This window comes from Canis lupus, chromosome 12, assembly GCF_003254725.2.
Source record: "Canis lupus dingo isolate Sandy chromosome 12, ASM325472v2, whole genome shotgun sequence".
Classification (NCBI taxonomy): Eukaryota; Metazoa; Chordata; class Mammalia; order Carnivora; family Canidae; genus Canis; species Canis lupus.
Genome location: NC_064254.1, coordinates 587,088 through 602,695, shown reverse-complemented (window position 1 = coordinate 602,695; position 15,608 = coordinate 587,088). Strand labels below are relative to the sequence as shown.

The window sequence follows — 15,608 nt, the reverse complement described above, 5'->3', positions numbered from 1 at the left end:
TGGGCTAAGATTGCCTTTTCTCCTTAGCAAAGTATGAACATCGAGGCAGTTGAGTCCGTAGAGGAAGGTCCCTCTGCCTGTTTCAAGGGCTTGTCAATGTGCTGCCCTGGGCTTGTGCTTTGTCCTCAGCCAGTCCTCTGTTCCCCCATCAAAAGGGGTTCTTAGGGCAGCCCTGGTGGCTCAGCGGTTTAGCGCGCCTTCGCAGGGCGTGATCCTGGAGACACGGAGTCGAGTCCCACATCGGGCTCCCTACATGGAGCCTGCTTCTCCCTCTGCCTGTGTCTCTGCCTCTCTCTCTCTGCCTGGGTCTCTCATGAATAAATAAATTCTTAAAAAAGGGGGGGGGGACTCTTAGGGCAGCATTGAAGACACTGCTTTTGTCTAGAGAATTATGAGGTGAGGTGCCTGAATTTCAGTGTCTTCCAGGATGCCTCTCCAGACATTTTGGTGGAAGTGTTTTTCAGTTTGCTGAATTCACTGACTAGGCAGCTGGCCATTGCAATCTCTCAAAAGCCTCAGGATTGAAACAAAAGAGGGGGTCTGATGGGAGAAAATTGGATGCGCTCAAGTCAGAGGGGCATGCTCCTTAAGGGTTCGTTTGATAGATACTAAGTGTCCACCAAGCCAGAAGCTAGGGATACAAAGTGAGTAAAAATTAGTTCCCCTGTCTTCAGTCTCTGCAATTTGATGGGAAATGTGTAAACAATGGAGGGTGTTACCACATTGTAATAGGACATAGGACTTGTGCTATCAAGGTCATCATTGTTCACTCACAGTCCAGTCAACACATTTCTTCTCACCTAAACAAAAAATAAACAGCAAGTTGTGCAAGACCTTCTCTACCCACTTAAAAGAGAATGTTCTATGTTTCAGGGCATGATCCTAATGAAAGCGGTCATTTTGTGCTAGTGGGGAAAGTTCAGAATCTAGAATCAGAGGACTTGTCTCAAGTTGTCCTTCCCTTCCATTAGCTGTAGGAACGTCGGCAGGTCTCTTAACTTCGCAGACTTCAATTCCCTCCCTGAAATCTATTTGATTGTTGTGGTTGGAGGACAGATAATGAACGCAAAGGACTTCCTCAAGTACACACGTTAATAGTATTGTCACTGTTCTCCTCTCTTAGTGTGAGATCATGAAACTGATGGTTTTAGCATCCGTCCTCCACCTCTTGAAAGACCTCGGTCAACCTTTAAGACAGTTAACAAACAGTTCTCCGTCTTTGCCTAGGGATCCTTAGGAAAATGACCTCCACAGGTCCATCAGGACGTAGTGTCAGAAAGGGAAGGACATGACTTGCCCTAAAAAAGCCAATTCAAAAGGAAATGAATTCCCACTGTGATGGAGACTCTTCAAGCGGCACGCCTACGGGCAGTTCTCCAACCTGCAGCCTCCGGCCACGACTGCAACCCGCAGCTCATTTCCATTTCTCCTGAGTCAGCGGACTCCATGTCTGGGAGGACCGAGGAAGGCTCTCTGGCCGCGGCCGACGCCTCGGCGACGACTGTGGCCGGCCCCTCTATCCACCGACGGGAGCCAGACTCTGTGGTCGCGGTTCGGAAATCTGCGCGGGAAGTGGGCGGTGCGTGGTGCGGCGGTGCCGCGCTGTGCCTTGGAGCTGCCCAATCGCGGCGCGCCATTCAGTGCGCGCACGGCAGCCTCGGGTGACCGCCTCACTTAACCGATTTCAGGCGCCCAGGAAGACCTGCCCCTTTGAGCTGCTGAGGGGGCGGGGCGGGCGGGGCGGGGCGGGGCGGGACCTTGGCGGCGCCCCCCGGTTGGGCGCTTCCTCAGTCGTCGGTCGTGAGAGACAGCAGCAGAAGCCAATCAAAGGGCCGGCGCCCTCTCGGCGCGAGCTCCCGCGCGCCGGGTCGCGGCCGTTACTGGCGGCGCGCGGGGACTCGCAGTGGGTGAGTTCTGGGGGCCGCGCCCACCGCTCGCGGGAGCCATCTTGATCCTCCCGTAGGGCGGGAGGGGCGTGCCCTGCCGCGCCGGGGCGGACGGCACTTGCCGGTTGGTTTCTCGGATTGTAGTATTCAGCCTTACTTGACGCCCCGCCCCGAGGTTAGGTATGAAGATGGGGAGACGTGGGGCCCGGCGGGAAGCCCCTGGGGTGGAGATGAAAGATGGTGGCGCCCCGGATGGAGCCGCGGGGCCTGGGCTCCCGTTGAGTTCCTGCCTGCGGGACGGAGTCAGCTCTCCCCGGGGACGACGCCTGCTTTCCCTGTCAGCAGTTAGCCTCTAAGGGAATTCCACCCTCACCGTTTTGAGTTTTCATCACCTTTCATTTGTCCTTTCGCAGGACGGTGGGGTTAATTTTGTTTGTTTTGTGACTGTATTCCGAGCTCCTTGAACAGTTCCAGGTGCTCAGTAGGTATTCTTGAATGAATATGATGTGACCTAGGGGAAGAGACACAGTTTGCGAAGGCAGAAATGGAAAGTAATGGTTGCAATATGGTGAGAAGTGTTAGGGGAAATAAAAGTTCTCCGACCACGGGGGGCATGTGGGGACACCAAGAACAGAAAGCAAGGACGCCTCCAGGAAAGGCCTTACTGAGGAGGCGACATTTGGACTGAACCATAAATCATGGGTAGGAGTTGGACCAGAAAACTAGGAGCTAAGGGCCAAGGAACTGACCAAGGCATGCAGGTATGGGGAACCACAGGAGCAGTGTGTTCAGTTTGGGGAGAGCAGGTCCATGTGGCTGAACCATAGGCTTTGGCAGAGGGAAGCAGGCCCTGAGGTGCAGATCATGGAGGATCTTGCTAAAGAGTTGAGATTTTATTTCATCCTGTGGGCATGGAAAGCCATGAAGTATTAAACAGAGGACAGAAAATACCTTGTTTACCTTGGGCAAGTTCCTTAACCCGCCTATGTTGCAGTTGCTTAGTCTGATAGAGTAATAATAATAGTTTAAAACATTTTTATGAGGATTAAGTGAGTGTCAGTATAAACTAGAGTAATGCTTCATACAGAACAAGCCTCTATGTACCTCGGTTGTTAGGATTCTCGGCAGTTAGTTGATCACATTGAGATGTTCTGCTAAAGTATAAAAAGCATGCGGTTTGCCTCCAGAAGCACATTTGTTCCTATCCTTTCCACCTACCTGCTATGTTACCCTAAGCAAGTCATTTAATGTTTTAGCCTTAATTTTTGAGGTTTTATTCATTTATTCATGAGAGACAGAGAGAGGCAGAGACATAGGCAGAGGGAGAAGTAGGCTGCATTCAAGGAGACCGACGTGGGACTTGATCCCTGAACTGGGATCATGCCCTGAGCTGAAGGCAGACGCGCAATTGCTGAGCTACCCAGGTGTCCCTTAGCCTTACTTTTTTAAATGCCTGCCTCATATGTCCATGGTGCCTAACACATAACACAATGCTGAGCACATAGTTGATGCTTGGCAAAGTTTAGCTCTCTCTAAAATATTTTTTTCAGGCTGTGGGTTCCAAACCAGTAAGTGGATGGTGAAATCAATTTAGCAGGTTGCAGATCAGCATTTAAACAATAGTGGATGGGAAAAAAAAAAAAATGAAAACTATCAGTATATCATATACCATAAGGCTAAGCATTGTTTTTTCTCAGAATGTTTGTCTCTTTATACATAAGCACATGCATTTGTAGTATGTGTACTTGGGATCTCATACTGTTTATTCCCACCCCCGTAATATTTATTTATTATTATAGACACAAATGTTTTTTAAATAGTTCAGAAGGATAATAACAGGTTGGTTGTCAGAAGGAGACATGTCGGGACACCTGGGTGGCTAAGCAGTTGAGCCCCTGCCTTCCACCCAGGTCGTGATCCTGGGGTCCCGGGATGGAGTCCCACATTTTATTTTGGGATTTTATTTATTTATTCATGAGAGACACAGAGAGAGGCAGAAGGAGAAGCAGGCTGCCTGCAGGGAGCCCGATGTGGGATGGGATCCTGGGACCCCAGAATCACCACCTGGGCCGAAGGCAGGCACCCAACCACTGAGCCATCCAGGTGTCCCAATAAATAAAATCTTAAAAAAAAGATAGGAGACATGTCAATCTCCTATAACTCTCCAGGGTTATCTCCAGTTATCAGCCTCCTCTCTGAGACTGCCCGAGGACCTGAGATGATAATGTGTTTACTTCCCAGGTCATGGAGGACACCCAGGCTATCAACTGGGAGATTGAAGAAGAGGAGGAGACAGAGAGACCCAGTGAAGCCTTGGGGCGTGGCTTAGAGCCTGTAGGGCGGTTGCATATCTTCAGTAGTGCCCATGGACCAGAAAAAGGTCAGTTTCTTGGATGATAAAGTACTGGTATAGGCCTCTTATTTTTATGGGGAGGTAGTTGGACGGTTGTAAGCATCTTTTATATGTTTCGAGGAGATCTGAGTTTTTCACTGGGAATGCAGAGGAGGGGCTGATTGAGTTGATTGCTCCTGGCAAGTACCCTGGACTCAATGGGCTCAATTTTACTTTGGTAGGAGAAGAAGAAGAGATTCAGATGGAAATCCAGCATGGTCTGGAAATGAATGGTGGTGATGGTTGCACAACAATGTGACTGTACTTAATGCTACTAAACTGTACACTTAAAAATGGTTAAATGGTAAATTTTATGTATATTTTACTGCAGTAGAAAAAATCCAGTGTGGATGGATGGGGTATTGACAATGAATAATGTATTGCTTATATTCTTCAATACTTATATGTCCTACCGTCTTTTATTTTTCTTATGTGTGTGGGGACTTTGAGTTAGTAGTGGGGTACTTACTTAACAGGAATATTTTCCCGATAGCAGGCCAAGACTCAGGCCTTAACCTATCTATCTCTCTAATTCTTAGATTTTCCCCTGTATCTTGGGAAGAATATGGTAGGCCGAATGCCTGATTGCTCTGTGACCCTGCCCTTTTCATCCATCTCCAAACAACATGCAGTCATTGAAATCTTGGCCTGGGACAAGGCACCTGTCCTCCAAGATTGTGGCAGCCTCAATGGTACTCAAGTCCTAAGGCCTCCTAAGGTCCTAAGCCCAGGGGTGAGTCATCGGCTGAGGGACCAGGAGTTGATTCTCTTTGCTGACTTGCCCTGCCAGTACCATCGCCTGAATGTCCCCCTGCCCTTTGTTTCCCGGGGTCCTCTAACTGTAGAAGAGACACCCAGGGTACAGGGAGGAACTCAACCCCAGGGGCTCCTGTTGGCTGAGGACTCGGAGGAGGAAGTAGGTATGTTTGTATATTGGGAGGGTGGGTGAGAAGATGGGGATGGTGAGTATAGAACAGTCAACTAACTTAATTCCTTTTTACTCTTAGATTCTCCTTCTGAAAGGTGTGTGGTGAAAGAACCAAGGACCTCCCCTTTGGCAGCAGTAGTTCCAGAGAGGTAAGTGCCAAAGGGCCAGACACTTACATCTTTAAAAGGAGGAGGAACCAGGGACTGTAGAATCTATCTGCAAGAGATGATTGTTATGAAAGTGGGGCTGGGGAATTGCACATACTCTTTTGCTCAGCTGAACTTTTATTGAGCATCTCTGATGTGCCAAGTGAGAACTAATTGCTGGAGAGAAAAGAAAGAAACAAACAAACAAACAGCTACTGCCTTGTGTCTGCCCTTAAGGTGCTCATAGTTGAGTGGAGTATTTCTTCTTGGGAAACAGATGCTATCAACCCTTTCTCTTCTGTTCCCTTTTACAGTGATGAAGAGGGGCCTTCTCCTGCCCCAGATGGCCCTGGGCCACCTTTTGCCTTCAACCTGGACAGTGACACAGATGAGGAAGAAAGTCAGCATTCAGCAGCGGGAGAGGCCTCCTTATCTGCCAGAAGAGGCTCCACTGCAGAAACAGAACAGCTGAAAGCTATGACACCTGCAACCCAGCTTGGAAAGGATCAGTGTTCAGTGAAGGAGAGGAACAATAACACAAAAGTTGAGAGGGATGCAAGGAATGGGGTGGTCTCACTTGGGGGGATTCTGGAGAGAAACCAAAGTGCTGGGGAAGGACAGTGACACAGATGTGGATGAGAGCAGGCCTCCAGTAAGGCCTGCTGAAGTCCATTTAGAAAGGGCCCAACCTTCTGATTTCATAGACAGTGATACTGATGTGGAAGAAGAACGGATCCCTGCAACACCAGCTGTAGTTCCTATGAAGAAGAGGCAAATCTTCCACAGAGTTAGTACAAAGAGTCTTCAGGAACCTGCTTTGGTACATCTACAGGAGATCCCAGCTGGTAATGATACAGATGTGGAGGAAAGTGAGATCCAACTGGCAGTCCCTCTGGAGAGAAACCAAATTTCCATGGTGATTGACAGCAATACAGATGATGAGGAAGAAGTCTTAGCAGCACTCACTTTGGCACGTCTGAAAGAGAGCGGATCTGATACATGGAACAGAGGTACAGATGTGGAAGAGGACAGGGCCCAACCTGTGGCCCTTCTGGAGCCAAGCCAAACCTCTGCTGGGAGAGATAGTAAGACAGACATGGAGGAGGAGGGTCTCCCAATGGAAAACAGAAGAACTGTGCCCAAGTGTCATACAGACAAGGCATGCTCAGAAAAGAGGCAGTTTCCTCTCCAAGACAGTGATCTAGAGGTAGATGAAGATAAGAGCTTACTTGAGGTCCACCTGGAGAGAAATCAAGCCTCTGCCACCATAGACATCACACAAGTGGAAGAGAAAGTCCTACCAGGACCAGCTATTATACTTGTGGAGAAGCATCAGGTGCCTGTGGTATGGACAGATCAAACATATGTGGAAGTAGAAGGGGGCCAAGCAAAGCTGCCTGTGATGCACCTAGGGGAACCCCAGCCTCCTCTATCTGAGGACTGTGGGACAGATGTGGAGGAGGACACATCCTTAGCAGCCTCACTGGTGGCAGATACTGGAAAGCACCAGCTTCTAGCAGAAGGAGATGCTGGGACAGAATCGGCTGCACCAGTTCTTGAGCAGGAGAGAGTTCTTGAGGCGAGGGCCCAGGGGGTTTCACTTGTATCACAGGTGGAGCAAGATCTTCTCCCTGTCTCAAAGGAGAACCTTATAGATCTGGTGGTGGACACAGGCACTTCAGGAGAAACCATCCAACCACAGAAAGAGGGAGCCCAGACCCCCACAGAAAGGAAGAGAGAACCACATGTGGACAGGACCAAGAACTGTGGAGACAACCATGGTGGTAAGTGCTGGCCTTCTTCCTTGACCCCGAAAAGAAAGAACGCTTATAGAATATCTTAGTCCACTTGGGGTACTGTAACAGAATACCATAGGCTGGGTGGTTTATAAACAATAGAAATTCTTTCTCATAGTTGTGAAGGCTTAGAAGTCTAAGATCAAAGTTCTGGTATGGGGCAGCCCCAGTGGCACAGCGGTTTAGCGCCCCCTGCAGCCCGGGGTGTGATCCTGCTGGAGACCTGGGATCGAGTCCCACGTCGGGCTCCCTGCATGGAGCCTGCTTCTCCCTCTGCCTGTGTCTCTGCCTCTCTCTCTCTCTCAGTCTGTGTCTCTATGAATAAATAAAATCTTAAAAAAAAACAACAAAGTTCTGGTATGATTGTGTTCTGATGAAGACCTACTTCCTTGTTCATAGGCAGCTGTTGTCTCACTGTGTCCTCATATGGTAGAAGGGCACAAGTTAATTGTGGGGTCTCTTTTATAAGGGTACCAATCCCATTCAGTGGGTTCTACCCTCATGACCTAATCATCTCCCAAAGACCTTACCTCCTAATAAAATCACATTGGGGATTAGGTTTCAACATATGAATTTTGGGTGGGATACAAACATTCAGTCCATTGTAGAGGGCTTGGGGTTGGGGAGAAAATGGTAGAGAAAGAGTAAGGAGTTAAGCATGAGATATGACTTATCTATCTTATATTGCTCCCCCATCAGATTCTGAAGACCTGGACCTACAGGCTACCCAGTGCTTTGTGGAGAGAGAGAATCAGAGCCCAGAAGGTGAGGGCATCTGTGTTGTATGGATGTTGGTGCAAGTGGGAGCTGGGAGCCCAGACTGGTGGTCCTTGAAGGTTGTGAAAGCTGGTGTAGGTGGGGCAGGAGGCCAAGAATGGGTCCCCAGAGTTCTGTGGAAGAGCTAGGCGTGAGCCAGCTTTTCTTCTGCAGCAGTCCAGAGCATGGAGGATGAAGCCACTCAGGCCTTCCTGGCTACTCTACCCCAAGAGTCTGGCCCTTCCTATTACAGCTTCCAGGCCTCAGGTATAAGAAACTCTATCCTTCATGCTCCTAACTTGGCATCATTGCTTTTTCTCTTTACATGTTTCTTTCATATTCTTTGACTTTTTACTGACGTTTCTCCATCTCCATCATTTTTAAAGAGGCTGCTATGAGAACTTCTGTATGCATCTTATATTTTTGGTCCTCTTCCCAACTTTCCTTTAATGACCAGCTTATGATTATGATTATTAGGTTTATTATTCATGAATTTTTTATTTTAAAAATTTTATTGCTTTATTTGAGGGAGAGAAAGAGAGCACACCTGCACGATTTGGGGAAGGGGTGGAGGGAGAGGGAGAAACAGACTCCCTGCTGAGCAGGGAGCCCCACGTGGGGCTCAATCCCAGGACCCAAGATCATGACCTGAGCCGAAGGCAGGCACTTAACCTACTGAACCACCCAGGCATCCCTATTATTCATGAATTTATCTTAATCTTTTCTCATCCTATTTATTACTTTCCCAATCTGCATCTCTCTCTCTCTGTGTGTGTGTCTCTCTGTCTCTATCTCTCTGTCTCTCTGTCTCTCTCTGTCTCTCTCTCCCTGACTCTACTTCCAGGTGCCCTGGATGAGCCGTGGGAAGTCTTGGCAACACAGCCATTCTGTCCAAGAGAGTCTGAGGCCTCTGAGCCCCAGCCCATTGCTGCCCACATTGATGCCCATGGATCTTGCCCCTCTACACCTAGGACAGCACCACAAGCCCAACATCCAGAGAGCCCAGTTCATGCAGAGCCACTGGGGATTCAAGGCAGAGGGATGCAGACTGTGGAGAAAGACATGGGTACACCAAGAGAAGCACCAGAGGAGGTGGCCCCTGAGAGAGGCCCATTGGACAGGGAAACCAAGAAGCTGCCAGCAGGAGAGAGAGAAGATGTGTTAGGAGAAGAGTTAACTAGAGGGATACGGGTGTTAGCTAGAGATAATCAGGGACAAGAGTCTGACCAAAAGGTGAAAAGTGCAAGTACTGAAAGGAACATGGAGAGTTTAAACATAGAAATTGAGATACCCAGGGAGGCACAAGAGAAAGAGACAGAAAAGCAGTCTATTGCAAGAGAAATATTTGAAAGAGAAGCAGAGAAACCAGTAGTAGAGAGAGAGGGTGAGCCAAGTGGATTAGGCATGAAGGTACCAGAAGTAAAACTGGAGAGAGGCCCACAGAGAGGGGAGATAGAGAAAGGGAGCCAAGACCAGGAAGGGCAGGCCTCCAGTCTAACACCAGAGCCTAGTGCAGGGATGGGGGCCCAGCAGGGACTTGCTTCAGTCCCAGAAGCTTCTGGGAGCCAGTCAGGTGGAGCCCCGATGAGCCCCAGCAGGCAGGAGAGAGGTAAGTGAAGGCAGAGGGGAACCTAAGGTGGTACACAGCACTTGTGCTAAACAACCCCTAAGTGGCTGAGTGCTTAGACCCCAGCTACATACACTTTTTTTCACTTTCTGTCTAGGCCACCTGACTTGCAAGGCGCCACCTGCTGAGAAGGCCTCTGTGGTGAGAACTGCTTTTTCTACCTCCCTCTATTTCATTGTTGCCCCTTCCCCTGACCTTGCTTTAATCTCTTCCTTTCTCCATCTTCCCAATTGTCTTCCATTGTCACCACTCCTTAGTTGGCTCTGTACCTTTCCCTTCACACCTATCATTTTCTGTATCTGTTTCCCAAGGTCTGTCTCCCTCTGCCTGACTTAGAATGTCCTTTTTTTTTTTTTTTCATGTCTTTCCCATCTTTTTCCAGCCATCCTTTTATTACCATCATCCATCTCTGGGGAACACTATACTGGCATGAGGATAGGTCTGTGGGAATGAGGACTGCTTCCTCCCTAGGAAGTTCCAAGTCTCATGAAGGGAGGTCACAGACAAGTGAAGTGCCAGGAACACACTCTAACAATAAACAAGTATCAAGAATAGTATCCAAGTACTGTCTCTCTTCTCTCTGCCTCTTCCTCCCTCACTTACTTCTATTTCTCCTCAGGGTGATCAGGAATCCGCAGATGCTCATCTGCCTGCTGCAGTGCCTGAAGCTTCAACCCCACACCACAACCCCCTCCTCTCTCAGAGTCAAAAACATCCTGTGTCTCAGCCCTTCCTTTCTTCCTCTCCATCTTCTTTAGAGCCCATTCCCAGGACCAGGCAAAATGGGAATCAGGAAGTTCCAGGGACTCCTTTATCCTCAGAGATGGAGCCTCTGTACCCAAAATCCAAAGTCAGGCTCCGAGGGTCCTCCAGGAAGACACTCTCTGCAATTTCTTCTTTAGCCCTTGAACCTCACTCAACCATCCCCACAGACCAGCCCCTCTGTCCTGAGCCCACATCTCGGGTCACTCGGGGCAGGACACGTAGGTCCTCTCTGAAGACCCCTGAACTCCTTGTCCCTGAAGTCCAGCCTTCCACCTCCAAAGACCAGTCTGTCACTGCTGAGCCCATATCTCAAGGCAGGACACGTAAATCTGTCAAGGCTCCTGAACCAGTTGTCTCCACAGCCACTCAGAGCAGGGCACTTAGGTCTTCTGTCAAGACTCCCAAAGTAGACATCTCCACAACCCCTGCGCTCCAGCCTTCTACTTCCAAAGACCAGCCTGTCACCCCTGAGCCCACATCTCAGGTCACTTGGGGCAGGACACGTAGGTCCTCTGTCAAGATCCCTGAACCAACTGTCCCCACAGCCCCTGCACTCCAGCCTTCCACCTCTGAAGACCAGTCTGTCATCACTGAGCACACATCTGGGGGCACTCACAGGAGGACACGTAGGTCTTCTGTCAAGACTCCTGAGCCAATTGTCCCAACAGCTCCTGAATTCCAGCCTACTATCCCCAGAGACCAGCCTGTCACCCCTGAGCCCACATCTCAGGTCACTTGGGGCAGGACACGTAGGTCCTCTGTCAAGACCCCTGAACCAACTGTCCCCACAGCTCCTGAACTTCAGCCGTCTACCTCCAAAGACCAGTCTGTCATCACTGAGCCCACATCAGGAGCCACTCACAGCAGGACACACAGGTCTTCTCTCAAGACTCCTAAGCCAACTGTCCCCACAGCCACTGAGCTCCAGCCTACCACCCACAAAGGCCAGCCTGTCACCCCCAAACGTATATCTCAGGGCAGGACACCTAAGTCTTCTAGCAAGACTAACACATCAGTTGTCTCCACAGTCCCTGAGCTCCAGGCTTGTACCCCCACAGACCAGCCTGTCATCCCCAAACTTGCATTTCAGGCCACTCGGGGTAGGACACAAAGGTTCTCTATCGAGACCCCTGAACCAGTTGCCCCCACAGTGCCTGAACCCCAGCCTTCCATCTCCACAGATCAGCCTGTCACTCCTGAGCCCACATCTCGGGCCACTCGGGGCAGGACACATAGGTCCTTTGTCAAGATGCCCCAGCCAATTGAACCCACAGCCCCTGATCTTGAATCTGTCACCCCTACAGATCAACTGTTCTCCCCCAAGGTTCAGGGAAGTCAGGGTAAGATGCTAAGGTCTTCTACAATAAGTGCTGTGCCAGTTCTTACCACTCCTGAATTCCAGCCTTCTGTCCCCACAGACCAGCCTATTCCCCCTGAGCCCATCTCTCAAGCCAATTGCAGCAGGAGGCTGAGGGCCACTAGGAACCATGAGTCCCTTATAGCTCCCATTATCTGTGAGCCCTACTCTGCACTCCCTGAACCTAAATCTCGGTCCTCAAGGAACCAAAGACAAAGAGCAGTGAGAACAGTTGAGTCCCTCAGGACCATTCCCAAGCCGGCCTTTGCCCAGCTTCCTGAAGCCCCCACTCATGCTACCCAGATCCACAAGTTGGAGGCAGCAGGCAGATCGGAGTTCACCCTGGGGCCCCCACCTAAGGCCTCTCAGAGCCACAAGAGGCCTTTGGCTACTGTGGATTCACCCCCACCTCAAAAACGGCACCAAAGAGGAGAAGTCACCCAGGAGACAGTGTTCCTCAAGGAGGAGGAAGAAGATCCAATGGAGAGGCCAAGGGAGGAGGAGGTGAGGACAGGGCCTGACTGAAGCTAGGAAAGGGCTTGGAGGCTCCGAAACTCCTAGCAAGATCTTTCTCAATCCCAGGATGTAGTGGTTCCAGGACCAGGCAAGAGAAAGAGAGACCAAGCAGAGGAGGAGCCCAAGAGAATCCCAAGCCGCAGTCTTAGACGAACCAAACCTAACCAAGAGTCCACAGTCCCCAAAGTAGGAGAGAAGGGGCATGGGGCTTGGTGGGAGGCAGATGTGGGAGGATGGGAGGATACCAACGGGTTTGGAAACAGGCGCTGATGGCATGGGTTGCTGTGTCCAGCTCAGGCTAACTCCCTCCGCAGGTTCTCTTCACAGGAGTGGTGGATGCCCGTGGTGAGCGGGCAGTGCTGGCCCTGGGGGGGAGTCTGGCCAGCTCAGTGGCAGAGGCTTCCCACTTGGTGACTGATCGAGTCCGCCGTACGGTCAAGTTCCTGTGTGCTCTGGGGCGGGGGATTCCCATCCTCTCCTTGGATTGGCTCCACCAGGTGAGAGGCTAGAAGATGACAGAAGAGGTACCATGGCAGAAAACTACTCTTAGGGTGCCCTAGAAAGGGGAAGGAGGGGCCCAGGAAGACAAGGGAGGTGAGTGAAGCAGAAAGCTTAATTCAAAAAACATTTTGTAAGCTCCCTCCAAATGCTAGGTAGAAGAGCTGGGTGGTGAGCTGGGCTGAGCTTTGATGCTGACTGCTACTGTCCTTAGTCCCACAAGGCTGGTTGCTTTTTGCCCCCGGATGAATATGTGGTGACTGATCCTGAGCAGGAGAAGAACTTTGGCTTCAGCCTTCGAGATGCCCTGAGCCGGGCTCGGGAGCAAAGGTTGCTGGAGGTAGGAGGCTGTCTTGTGCCCCATGCTCCAACCCTCCCTCCTGAGGTTCCCCAGCTATTCATAGCCTCTCAGTGCATACATCTGTGGCCTCTACCATTTTCTTTCTCTTAGGGCTATGAGATCCATGTGACTCCAGGAGTCCAGCCACCACCACCTCAGATGGGAGAGATCATCAGCTGCTGTGGAGGCACTGTACTACCCAGCATGCCCCGGTCTTATAAGGTATGGGTGGGAACACAAGTATTGAGGGGATAAGGGAGCCCTGTAGTATGTAAAGGGATAGGAATGAAGGAAAAGTCTGTTGATTCCAAGTGGATTTATTTGTATTGTATTTTAAAAATTTTCAAACATACAGAGAGAACCTTTATTATCAATGAACCTCCATATATCAATCACTCAGAATTAACAAGGTAGTTTAGATTTTGCTACATTTTCTTCATGTATTGTTTTTCTATGCTGAACTAATTTATTTTTTAGTTGTTGTTTTTTTTTTTTTTTAAGATTTATTTATTCATGAGAGACAGAGAGGCAGAGATACAGGTAGAGAGAGAAACAGGCTCCTCCAAGGGAGCCCGATGTGAGACTTGATCTTGGATCCTGCGATCACACCCTCAGCTGCAGGCAGACGCTCAACTGCTGAGCCACTCAGGTGTCCCTTGCTGAACTATTTTAAAGGAAACTGCATACATCATATTATTTCCCCCTATATACTTAAAGTATCCTTTTCTAAGAAATTATGTACTTTTTTTTAACGTAATGACAATGCAATTATTGATCCATAACAAAATTAACAATAGCTTCTTAGTCATTTTCTCATACTCCATTAGTCAGATTTCTCCAGTTGGCCAAAAAGTTCTCCTTACAGTTCAAATCAGGATTTAAACAAGGTCTATGTATTGCCACAATTGCATATCTCTTTATTCTCTTTCACTCTAGAAGATCTTCCCCCCACCCAACCCACCCAGGCTTTTTTTTTTTTTTTTATTCCATTGACTTCCTGCAGAAACTAGGTCAGCTGTTTTTTAGAATGTTCCCGTCTGGGTTTTACTGTTTGCCCCCATGCTGTGTCATTTATCTTGTTCTTTTACATTCCTTATAAACTATAGTTAATTTTAAAAGCTTGAATAGGGATGCCTGAGTGGCTCAGCAGTTTGGCACCTGCCTTCGGCCCAGAGTGTGATCTTGAAGACAGAGGATTGAGTCTCACATCGGGCTCCCTTGCATGGAGCCTGCTTCTCCCTCTGCCTTTGTCTCTGCCTCTCTCTCTGTGTCTCTCATGAATAAATAAATAAAATCTTTAAAATAAAAAAAAATTTTAAATAAAAATAAAAGCTTGAATAAATTCAGGTTTGGCTTTTCTGGCAAGAGTACTTTTGGCAAGTGCTTCATATCAGGGAGTCTATTTCAGTGATGCTGAAACTGATTCGTGGGTTCTGAACCTATTCCTAGAATTCTTTTTCACCCCTGACTTTGTCTTTGCTGTCTTTCCCCAGCCTCAGAGAGTTGTGATTACATGCTCCCAGGACTTCCCTCGATGCTCTATTCCTTTTCGGATTGGGCTGCCCATCCTCTCACCTGAGTTCCTGCTAACAGGAGTGCTAAAGCAGGAAGCCAAGCCAGAGGCGTTCATCTTCTCCACTTTGGAAATGTCATCCTCCTGAAAATGTCACTACAATACTCTTTTCCCTCCCAGACCAGTGAATAAAAGTGTTAGAGTAAGATTTGGAAGAAAGAACCTAGGGCTTTAGAGAGGATTGGGGTAACCTGACCTGACTTATCTTGGAATATTATGGGTAAACAACAGATAGGGAGGTCTGGAGCCACAGATTTCTTAAGTGGTCACTTAGGGTTGGGTGGTACCATACTCAGATATCTTAGCAGAACTGATGTACTTACTGTTCTGGGCAGACACAGTATCCTACCTCCTGTTTGGAAGCCACTTCTTTTCCTCTTACTGGGATCCTTACTCTCCTCTGAAAGATAGTGGAACAGTTTTAGTGTCAGGAACTTGAAGGGATGCTGGGAGTGAGTAAATTTGAGGTTGGAGTTATGGAATCCTCTAGAATATTTTCCTTTCTCCTCCATCGTGTTAGAAGCGTTCTTTAGCTTTGACTTTGAGCAAATCTCTGCACTTTTCTGGCCTGCTTTTCCAGTGTTTACAAAATTAGCTTAGGTTTAACGTCTGATAAATAAATATTCACTCTGTGCCTTATGGTGTAGTGCGGTTTTTTGTTTTTGTTTTAGTGCGGTTTTTTTTTTTAAACATAAATTTAAATTTTAAGAAAGTTGGTTGATTACAATGATATGGAGAAATTATAACCCTTATTATACATTCCTGGTAGGAATATAAAATGGATCAGCTACTGTGGTAAACAACCTGACAGTTTCTCAAAAAAAATTAGATGTAGAATTACCAAATGACCCAGTAATTCCATTAGTAGGTATACACCCAAAAGAATTAAAGAGTGTTCAAACAAATACTTGTACAAAAATGTTTATATCCACACTTCACAAGAGCAAAAAGGTGAAAAGAAAAATGTCTATCAACATTATTTATGTGAATAAATACGTGGAATATCTATACAGTGGAATATTATTCAT

At 48.4% G+C, this 15,608-nt stretch overlaps 1 protein-coding gene across 1 annotated transcript; it reads left to right on the top strand.

Annotated features, from left to right (window-relative positions):
• Positions 1-1,757: 1,757 nt before the first annotated feature.
• MDC1 (mediator of DNA damage checkpoint 1) lies at positions 1,758-15,219 on the top strand. The gene is given in 16 exon segments (XM_025418098.3): positions 1,758-1,907; positions 4,128-4,266; positions 4,818-5,198; positions 5,286-5,355; positions 5,667-5,967; positions 5,969-7,136; positions 7,848-7,913; positions 8,079-8,171; positions 8,749-9,513; positions 9,629-9,672; positions 10,151-12,157; positions 12,236-12,355; positions 12,484-12,666; positions 12,882-13,007; positions 13,119-13,229; positions 14,501-15,219. Coding segments are annotated over 15 exon segments (5,739 nt in total). The 5' UTR covers positions 1,758-1,907; positions 4,128-4,130; the 3' UTR covers positions 14,669-15,219.
• Positions 15,220-15,608: the final 389 nt, after the last annotated feature.